The sequence below is a fragment of the Ciona robusta genome, chromosome 12 (assembly GCF_009617815.1).
Source record: "Ciona robusta chromosome 12, ASM961781v2".
In the NCBI taxonomy this organism is placed as follows: domain Eukaryota; kingdom Metazoa; phylum Chordata; class Ascidiacea; order Phlebobranchia; family Cionidae; genus Ciona; species Ciona robusta.
Genome location: NC_143246.1, coordinates 6,070,135 through 6,081,242, shown reverse-complemented (window position 1 = coordinate 6,081,242; position 11,108 = coordinate 6,070,135). Strand labels below are relative to the sequence as shown.

At 30.5% G+C, this 11,108-nt stretch overlaps 2 protein-coding genes across 2 annotated transcripts; both read right to left on the bottom strand.

Annotated features, from left to right (window-relative positions):
* Positions 1 to 3,344: 3,344 nt before the first annotated feature.
* On the bottom strand, positions 3,345 to 6,590 carry LOC149727212 (charged multivesicular body protein 1b-like). Its single transcript, XM_089890939.1, has 7 exons — positions 6,525 to 6,590; positions 6,070 to 6,144; positions 5,848 to 5,969; positions 5,470 to 5,592; positions 4,874 to 4,942; positions 4,124 to 4,275; positions 3,345 to 3,964 (listed from the first exon to the last, which is right to left on the bottom strand). The coding sequence occupies exons 2-7, from the start codon at positions 6,083 to 6,085 to the stop codon at positions 3,850 to 3,852; spliced, it is 597 nt and encodes a 198-aa protein (XP_089747065.1). The 5' UTR covers positions 6,086 to 6,144; positions 6,525 to 6,590; the 3' UTR covers positions 3,345 to 3,849.
* Positions 6,591 to 6,662: 72 nt separating this feature from the next.
* On the bottom strand, positions 6,663 to 11,014 carry LOC149727211 (uncharacterized). Its single transcript, XM_089890938.1, has 2 exons — positions 7,906 to 11,014; positions 6,663 to 7,636 (listed from the first exon to the last, which is right to left on the bottom strand). Exons 1-2 carry the CDS (start codon positions 8,908 to 8,910, stop codon positions 7,403 to 7,405), a joined length of 1,239 nt encoding a protein of 412 aa, XP_089747064.1. The 5' UTR covers positions 8,911 to 11,014; the 3' UTR covers positions 6,663 to 7,402.
* Between the last annotated feature and the right edge of the window lie 94 nt (positions 11,015 to 11,108).

The following is an 11,108-nucleotide window of genomic DNA, read 5'->3' as shown; positions in this document are numbered from 1 at the left end:
TTTTCGTCCATGTTTTGTATATTTTTTTCATATTTTGTCCATGTTTTGTATTTTTTTTTCATATTTTGTATATTTTTTTTTCATTTTCGTCCATGTTTTGTGTATATTGTTTCATATTTTGTATATTTTTTTCATATTTTGTCTATGTTTTGTTTATTTTTTCATATTTTGTCCATGTTTTGTATTTTTTTTTCATATTTTGTATATTTTTTTCATATTTTGTTCATGTTTTGTATATTTTTTTCATATTTTGTCCATGTTTTGTATATTTTTTTTTTCATTTTCGTCCATGTTTTGTAGATTTTTTTCATATTTTGTCCATGTTTTTTATATATTTTCTCATTTTCGTCCATGTTTTGTAGATTTTTTTCATATTTTGTCCATGTTTTGTATATTTTTTCATATTTTGTCCATGTTTTGTAGATTTTTTTCATATTTTGTCCATGTTTTGTATATTTTTTCATATTTTGTCCATGTTTTGTATATTTTATTTATATTTTGTCCATGTTTTTTATATATTTTCTCATTTTCGTCCATGTTTTGTAGATTTTTTTCATATTTTGTCCATGTTTTGTTTATTTTTTCATATTTTGTCCATGTTTTGTAGATTTTTTTCATATTTTGTCCATGTTTTGTATATTTTTTCATATTTTATCCATGTTTTGTATATTTTTTTTCATATTTTGTCCATATTTTGTATATTTTTTTCATATTTTGTCCATGTTTTGTATATTTTTTTCATCTTTTGTCCATGTTTTGTATATTTTATTTATATTTTGTAATTTTTTTTCATATTTTAAATATTTTTTTTTCGTTTTTGTCCCTGTTTTGTAATTTTTTTCATATTTTGTATATTTTTTTCATATTTTGTATATATTTTTTCCATTTTTGTCCATGTTTTGTATATTTTTTTTCATATTTTGTATATTTTTTTTTCATTTTCGTCCATGTTTTGTATATTTTTTTCATATTTTGTCCATATTTTGTATATTTTATTCATATTTTGTCCATATTTTGTATATTTTTTTCATATTTTGTTCATGTTTTGTATATTTTTTTAATATTTTGTCCATGTTTTGTATATTTTTTTTCGTATTTTGTGTATTTTTTTTTCTTTTTCGTTCATGTTTTGTGTATATTGTTTCATATTTTGTATATTTTTTTCATATTTTGTCCATATTTTGTATATTTTTTTCATATTTTGTCTATTGTTTGTATATTTTTTTCATGTTTTGTCCATGTTTTGTATATTTTTTTCATATTTTGTCCATGTTTTGTATATTTTTGTTCTTATTTTGTCCATGTTTTGTATATTTTATTTATATTTTGTAATTTTTTTTCATATTTTGTATATATTTTTTTCATTTTCGTCCATGTTTTGTGTATATTGTTTCATATTTTGTCCATATTTTGTATATTTTATTTATATTTTGTAATTTTTTTAAATATTTTAAATATTTTTTTTCGTTTTTGTCCATGTTTTGTATTTTTTTTCATATTTTGTGTATTTTTACATAGGCTATTTTGTATATATTTTTTTCATTTTCGTCCATGTTTTGTATATTTTTTTTTCATTTTCGTCCATGTTTTGTAGATTTTTTTCATATTTTGTCCATGTTTTTTATATATTTTTTCATTTTCGTCCATGTTTTGTATATTTTTTTCATATTTTGTCCATGTTTTGTATATTTTTTTCATATTTTGTTCATGTTTTGTATATTTTTTTCATTTTCGTTCATGTTTTGTATTTTTTTTTTCATATTTTGTATATTTTTTTCATATTTTGTATATTTGTTTTTCATTTTCGTCCATGTTTTGTATTTTTTTTTCATATTTTGTATATTTTTTTAATATTTTGTATATTTGTTTTTCATTTTCGTCCATGTTTTGTATATTTTTTTCATATTTTGTCCATGTTTTGTATTTTTTTTTCATATTTTGTATATTTTTTTTTCATTTTCGTCCATGTTTTGTGTATATTGTTTCATATTTTGTATATTTTTTTCATATTTTGTCTATGTTTTGTATATTTTTTCATATTTTGTCCATGTTTTGTATTTTTTTTTCATATTTTGTATATTTTTTTCATATTTTGTTCATGTTTTGTATATTTTTTTCATATTTTGTCCATGTTTTGTATATTTTTTTTTCAATTTCGTCCATGTTTTGTAGATTTTTTTCATATTTTGTCCATGTTTTTTATATATTTTCTCATTTTCGTCCATGTTTTGTAGATTTTTTTCATATTTTGTCCATGTTTTGTATATTTTTTCATATTTTGTCCATGTTTTGTAGATTTTTTTCATATTTTGTCCATGTTTTGTATATTTTTTCATATTTTGTCCATGTTTTGTATATTTTTTTTCATATTTTGTCCATATTTTGTATATTTTTTTCATATTTTGTCCATGTTTTGTATATTTTTTTCATCTTTTGTCCATGTTTTGTATATTTTATTTATATTTTGTAATTTTTTTTCATATTTTAAATATTTTTTTTTCGTTTTTGTCCCTGTTTTGTATTTTTTTTCATATTTTGTATATTTTTTTCATATTTTTTTTCATATTTTGTATATTTTTTTTTTTTTCATATCATGTTTTGTATATTTTTATATTTTTTTTTTTTTTCATATTTTGTATATTTTTATATATTTTTTTTTTTTTTTCATATTGTATATATATTTTTATATTTTTTTTTTTTTTCATATTTTGTATATTTTTTTCATATTTTGTATATATTTTTTTCCATTTTTGTCCATGTTTTGTATATTTTTTTTCATATTTTGTATATTTTTTTTATTTTGTCCATGTTTTGTATATTTTTTTCATATTTTGTCCTTGTTTTGTATATTTTTTTCATCTTTTGTCCATGTTTTGTAATTTTTTTTCATATTTTGTATATTTTTTTTCATATTTTGTATATCTTTTTTTCATTTTCGTCCATGTTTTGTATATTTTTTTCATATTTTGTCCATGTTTTGTATTTTTTTTTTCATATTTTGTCCATGTTTTGTATTTTTTTTTCATATTTTGTAATTTTTCTTACTATTTTGTTAATTTTTTTCTATATATTTTGTCCATGTTTTGTATATTTTTTTTCATTTTCTTATTATTTTTTTTGTCTTTTTCGTGTTGTGTAATTTTTGTTATCATACTTGGTATACTTTTTGTATATTTTGTCCACATTTTGTAAAATTTTTCTCTCTTGAGCGGGCATGAAAACTGAACACCTATGTTATAACGGCTGTCGTTTTCTGTCAGGCAAGATAAATAAGTTTCATTCCGTTACTTAATGATAAGATACAAATCACTAAATTTGCTTTGAACGAGTAACATATACACATGTAAGTGCATACAGGAAATATATTTTACGCACATCAAGTACAACCATTACAAATAATATGTTTACACCACGCACTTAAAACAAATTGTTTATAAACTCAAGTGTAAAAAGATTTTTCAACATATTTTAACATTTTAAACTATAGGTTTAAATCAATTTTATTTTAAAATAATAAACTGCAAAAGGCTGTTATATACAAGCGTACACAAGAAAAAATACAAGAACTAAGTAACTTATTGAGTTTCCAACCGAAAACTTGGAGCAGAAAAATAAACATTTTCGACAAAGATGCGAAATGGCATTAGAACAATGATAAATGCAATTAAACCTCATGTTTCAAATGGAAAAGCAGCATATTATGTTTAAAAGTGGGAAAGTTTGTTTTAAACATATTGTAAACTGACTGTGTTTGAAATTTGTTAAGCAAGTGTGATGCTGTCTTAAAACTAATCCTGTTTTAAATTTTCTCTGCAAAGTTTTTAGATCTTCAGATGATCTTATGAGTCCTCATACTTCTCGAAGGCGAGCGAGTCTTTGGGATAATTCATCTTGCTCGGCAGATGCATTGGAGGCAGCGATCGATTGATTTGAAGCGGTGGGAACCGTCAGATTCATGTCAAGACTGTGAGAAAATACTCAAGTAAAACTCAATGCAAAAATGTTTTTGTTTAAAAATATTTTTTAAATGTTTTTTGAAGGGCTAAAGGTAGCTGTACACAGTATCCGGAATACACTTTAAGAGATACAGTAGTTCAATACACTTTTAAGTTATTCTACATACCCGGCTTCTTCTGCAGTTTTCTGCATAAGCATTTGAACTTCATCCTGAGGAGCAAATTGTTGTGTTGTTCCACTCATGGCATTCTCCATGTATTCAGACTGGATGTCCAAGTTTTCAAATTGTTTCTCAAATCGATCCATTAAAAGTGAAATCTGAAATTACAGTGGAATTAAAAAGTAGTGGAAAATTAAATGTATTTGTAAAATATAAATATAACTATTTTTGCAAAGAACTGTAATGGAAAGGGCTAGTGATAATAAAATGAAACTTTAAAAGATCATTAAATTTAATAACTGTTAGAAGTTTACGCATAATACTGTTATAATTGTTTGGAAAATTTTCAAATCAATTGACAAATAAAAGAACTATTCTGTTCAAATAGTTTTTACACATAATCGAATATAAAAATAGCCTTACAAAAGCCCCTACAACACAGCTCAATCAAGTTCAATGCACTAATAAAGTTGTGCAATGTACATAAGATAAGAAAACACGACGATGTGAAATTTAAAACCACATAACTAAGACTGAGGTATCTAATCCTGGTTGCAACTGAGCCAAAAAACTAACAGTCTCATTAAATATTAATAAAACAAAAGTAAAGGGAATAATGTACATTGCCCTAACTATGAAAGAATATTCATAAAACTTTTATATTTATATATTTTATATATATATATCACAAATATAAAAGAATATTTCATTTACAACTGTGAAAAAATAGCTTTAAACAAACAACCACATATATACCTTTTCAAGATCCATTGACCTCATGGCAGATTCCATGTTCTTTGTAACACTGGCCATGTTTTTAGTGACCTAAACCAAATGTAATGTGTTCAAGTTTCAGTAATAGATCTATAAAAACAGCATTAACTGCTTTGGTTTGGACCATTTATATAAATATATTGGTTCAAGTTAATTCATACTCTCTATTATTAAAATACTGTCCCACATTTAAGAGTAATTGAGAGCACAAGCAAATTTCTTTTTGTTCAAACTTTTGTAATAAGTCCATGTTATAACACTTTTCAATACTGCTATACTACAAGATATGGTTATGGAATGGCTTAACTGAAGATGCCAAAACTACAAGCAAAACTGGCCTATGAAGCTCTTATTTTAACGAATAAATATATAATATCGAAATTCCTAATACTAGACCTGGATATAGCAACAATATGACAGTTGTTAAAATCAGCTTCTGGATAAAAATAGATATATATACCCTATAACCCTATACAACTAAGAACTAACAATTGAAAGATAAAAAAGTTGTTAGTAAGTTGCTACTACTTTTTTAAGTGTTTGCGAAATTAAGTGTCAAGCAACAGAAAGTTACTCACATTTTTCATTTGAATTGCGGTTTGCACACGGGACGCCACGCCGTCAATTCGTGCACTCATTCTCAGGAAATTTAAAGACTGATTTTTTTGACGAATTGCATTTTCTGCGTGAATTTTTGCGCCCTGTAAGTGGAGAATGTATTTTATTTTTCATCACTTTTTAGCAGTTTTTTAATCAAAATACAATTTTCTTTTATTGAAAATGGCTTCATGCCATATAGTGATAATATAGTTGTTATATATATATATATATAAATATTCGGCTAAATTTTACTGTGGTAAATTCTAAAGCAGAACATACACTAGTTGAAATGTAAACTCAATGTACCACAAATGGTACGGTACTGGTAAACGAAAAAGTAAGACCCTCTTTTTTACCTCCATGTTATTTTTCTGTATAGCACTTTTCAACTTGGCTTTTTGAAGTTTTTCTTCCTTGTCACATTTTTTACTCTGTCGCTCCAGATTTTTCGCAGACATTTTCAATTCAAAGAGACATTCTGCAATGAAAATATTTCTGTTAACTTGGTGGGTTTACGGTAACTGTAACTCAGCGGGTTTTAAAATTAAATATATTTAAAATCTATTTTCCAAACTTACTATCCATACTCGGCATCTTGCTTGACGTTTGTGTTGAATTTACTTAAAGAACAATTGCTAGGAACTCAGAAGTATCTATGCAACAAAGGATATTTAAAAATTATATAAAATTCATATATATATACAATAAATTGAATTAATGGTCTCTCGTTTTTTCTATAGGCAAGGGGGAAAATTCTTCACTAGCACCGAATTAACTTTTAGGTAATTTTTGATAGGCCCTTTCAAGATCAAGGGTACGTAATTTGAGAGCATTACTTATACAATTATATCTCTAAACTGTCGATTTTAGTATAATAAACTTTTTTTATCGTATAGGCCTACGTCGGTATATTGTACATTTTCTACATTACGTAATATGCTAAAGGTTCCACTATATCCACCGCGTGATCTGCATTAAACCCTGTCATTCAATATGAGTGATATTTGTTAATAAATAACATAGGAAACCTTACGTTTTCTGACAAATAGTCACAACTTTAGTCAGCTGACTTCTGAAAACAAAAATAGATCTTGCCCCCGTGACCCCACTATAGAAATCGCAAAGAACTAAAATCGTTATTTTTGAAAGGGACGAATTAATTCGACTTACCTAGGTTTCTGGTGTGTAACTTTCTGTGGGTAATTTAATACTTACCATTTTGAACCACATTGCAACAGTGACCATTGGTTTATAAATTTCACCTTCTAAAGACACTTAACGATTAAACACGGACGTCTTCAGGGCTTTGAACCGAGTACCTTCTATTTATAACCGAAAATGCTACCCACTGTGCTACAGCGACGCTCGTAGAAAAATAGTATCTACGTTGGGTTCTGTTTAGTCGGTATGGTTTCCGCAATTGCTGTAATTTGAGTGTTGTTCTTGTTGCAATTTTATTCAAAACAACAATTAGGTTCCATTTATTCATTTGTAAACGAAATGTATGGAAATGATTTTTTTTTATTTTACCTCCGGTTTCCACAGTACAATATTACACGGCATTTAAATGCGATCGTTGTAAGCAAGATAATACCGGAAGTATTTAATTTGGAACATGTGAAACTAAGAGAAACATTCGCTAAGGTTTTAACAGCTACCCCTACCGCTCTAAACCAAAAATAAGAGTTATAGTGGGTTGATGGAAAATGTGATATATTTTTATTCAATTATTTCGTCCCGTTTTAAACAAAGAAAATTCAAAGAATTATAAAACCATATCCTCACGACTCTTAAGAACAGTTGTTAATTGTTTAAATCACGATAGAAATATTTGGATATTATGTGCTAAAGGTGTCCCATCTTACCCCACAGTACTATACTAAGGCACAAAATACGCAATTTTATAAAAAGTCAGATCGCTGGCCGCCACAACCTCGGATCGGCAGGTGGGCACGCAATGACGCTCATTTTTTCCACAATTCCATTCTTTTCACCGGGGTGTCGTGATTTGATGTGGCGTTCTAAGTCCCGACGACGAACCAAAACTTTCCCGCAGAAGTCACATCGATAAGGGGTCTCGCCTTCAGCGTGAAGACGAACATGCTTGTTCAGGTTGCTTGGATCACCAAAAGGACGACCACAGACCTACAAAGTAGCATTGTACTGGTCATTTCTATGTAATTTAAACCAACAGGGATTCCCAGTTCGCATATAAAATTTTCGTGTCTATTCTCAGTTAATAGTATAATATATGTACTTTGTGTAAAATTAGTATACTCTCGGCGACACCTGAAGTTTGTAACGCTACCACCCCCCAGTTGGAAAGCCTAGGAAAGTCAGTTGGACAATTAAACGTACAAACTATGTTAATTTTAGTACACAGCAGAGTTTAATCGGTTTAGTCATAACCTTACCTTGCACTTTAGTGGTTTGTAACCAGTATGAGTTCGAATGTGGATCTTTAACCCATATTTTCTAGAGTACAGTTTCCCACAGTATAAGCATTGATGGGCCTTCCTGTCCTTTCCGTCCGGTCGCTTATATCGTGTTGTGCTCTCTGCAGCAAGATGGTCCAGCGACCCAGTAATGTCCAAACGGCAAGGGTTAAACTTATTCTCACAGGAGTGGGGCAAACACTGATTAAGATCGGATTCAGTTTTTGAAATCAGAGAATCGAAATCCACTTTTTGTCCTGACCTTGCGCTTGTTTTTAATTGATATTTTTGACTAAGATTGTTTTTAGTTTGCGGATGGGACAGAATTATTTTCTCGCTAAGATTTGGTGATGTTTCTGACGCTTTTGTTGTGCTTTCAAAACCATTAAAAATATTACTTCGTTTAATCTGTTCTTGGTAAAGAGGACATGTTATAGGAAAGCTGTAATTGAAGTCCAAAGGAATCATTCTTGTCGGAGTTGTTGGGGTCATCATAGCTCCACGTTTTTCGCATTGTTTATGAATATACGTCGGCCCTGTGTTCAACGAATGCAGCAATTGCTTACTTAGCAAAAGCTGACTTAACGTAAACCAACGGTTTGGATACAAATGAGCAAATATTGGATTCGCCCCGAAATAATTGGCGTACTGATGCAAGTTAGCCTCATGTAACTTGTTCGGATTATAAAACGGAAAGCTTTCTTTTAAAGCTTCCGGTACGCTGGTAGATTTTCGTAAACAGTTCTGCCCAAATCCGTCCTTTGAATCAGCGCTGGAAGCTCGCTTAATCGGCTTACTTCTACTGTCGATGCATCTTGGCGGGTACGACTTCGTAGCTGACTCCATTTTGTTTGTGGGCTTGTCATTCTTCTCCATGTAAGCACAAAAAGTCGGATCTAAAATTTTGCCACTGTCCAGGCCGAAATGGGGTGTCCTAAAGGTCTGTAGACCATACTGAGGCACATGACTGTTCCAAACGTTCATTTTGGATCGCCACGTTGTTTAACACACATGCAAAACTTCTGAATTAAAAGGAGAAAGTTAAAAACACGGAACACCTAACGAAAAAACAAAAGGGCTTTTGGAAAATACAGCAACACTTTTCTTTGCTTCGCATTTTCCTAGAGTTAAAAAATCCTTTCTGCGCAGCGATTTTATTCCGCCTAACCTAACTGACGTGTTGGTATACAGAAATGCTCACGATTGAACAGCTTGGCTTTCTTTGGCGTCCATATTTTCTAACGTTAATTCCTAGACACCAAGCTATGGCACGCACTCCCCGCTCCAGTTAGACTTGGGAAAAACTTATAATGTGCGACAATATATACACCGGGAAAAGGTTGGGATTGGGCACCGGAATTCGTCGCAGGTATATCAGCATCAGACAATAGGGATCCAGCGTTGGCACGAGTCTTAACAGGGCAATCCTCTTAAGGGTCCATTAGGGTGACATGCCACACAACGGCGAATCACGGCGCTGGATTCCGTGCCGTTTCAAAACCAGAACCTCGTCTCCGTGTTTATGAATAGGCTCCGAGTCCCGATGTCCGTTGACAATAATGGCAAACTTTACATCCCACACCGTGCGGCCCACAAAGCTTATTTGATTGATCCTTATCCCGGCTATAATAGAGATTAAGCTATAGTTGACCGGTATACCCAGTCGCGCCGACGTTCAAGCCCCTTACTCCAAATTAACACCTATATAAGCCCACCGCGCTACGATGCAGGCACATACGGCTTGTGGTACCAGCAAAACAACTTAATATCGCATAGAAACCGCAGGGCGTTAAAAGTATTTTCATTACATCGAGTTTTTACACTCTTATCAGTGTGTCAGTCGGTTTTGTTCGATTTTTTCATGGCAAAAACAACAGAGACGTGCTGTCTGGCTTATACCCTATGTGACAATAGCCCATAACAAGGGTTCACTTGTAAGATACGACACACTCCGTTTAATAAAACAAGCCAAGGCGCGACCGCTTTGTTATGCGAAGTATCTGTATATACAAGAGCACCACCTGTTTATAGTAATGCCCGACCTCGATAAAAAGAATAAGCAGTCCACTTACAAACCAAAAGCGAGCCCAAGACGTTTTAAACCGCCCACATACCATACCATTTAATCGATCAACATTCATATTTTTTACATCTAAACGTTTATCATTTTTCTATACGTTCAAATACGCCAGAGACATATAGTAGTTGAGCTATACCTTTGGGTTATCAACACGCAGTATATCCCATATTTCCTAATCGTATTTTAAACAATTAACAACGCTCTTTTAAAGTCATGATAATACAGTTATTTAATTTGAAAATATTCTTCATTTGCTATCAAAAGGGACGATAAAAAAGAATGAAAAATACGGACCATCTTACCCCCTCCTGCCATTTCAAAAATAAATATTTTTGCCAAAAAAACAGTAAAACAAAAACCCACACTCTGATCGTTTAAAAAATGATAACTTTTTGTTAATTTTTCTGACTGTGAAAACTTCAATAATAATCGCGTAACCATTTTGTCCTTATCTATAAAAATAACTCTCCATAACTTGTATTAACCAGACTAGACACAAAACAAGGTTATCACCCAATATGGTCTGTAAAAAATTAAGCGATGTGTCCAAAATCCCAGTTTTGTCATTCGTTAAAAAGAGCTACCAAGATTGTGGCAAATATGTTAGTGCTACTTAAGTGTCCAGGTGTTCATGGGCTGTATTACGCGTATACATAATACCTTATACCCGTCGGTATAGTTACCGGGTTGGAAAGTTTTGCTGTCAAATCCAGCTGCCTGACACCTGACACTTAAGCGGCAATTATAACCCCGATGGTAATTATGATTGACAAGTATTACCACTTAGCCTCTCTGAGCGCATATGCGACATTCAAAATTTTGTTACTTTTCATTTTAAAATGGATATTTCCCGAGGTGGTAAACAGTAACGCCCAGCTGTGAACGGGTCTTGTGTTCTGCTTAAGGATGGCCATAACAAGCGAAACCAATTCCCGTACAAGTGCTCGAGATAGCACTTATTAATTACTACCCATAAACCTGGATTGACGACACTCAAAACACGTAAGTTATATTTTTAAAAGCCTAATATAAATCATTTACGCACACCAATCCTAAATAATGCATGTTTGTAATTTATGAATATAGACATGGCTGATTCAAT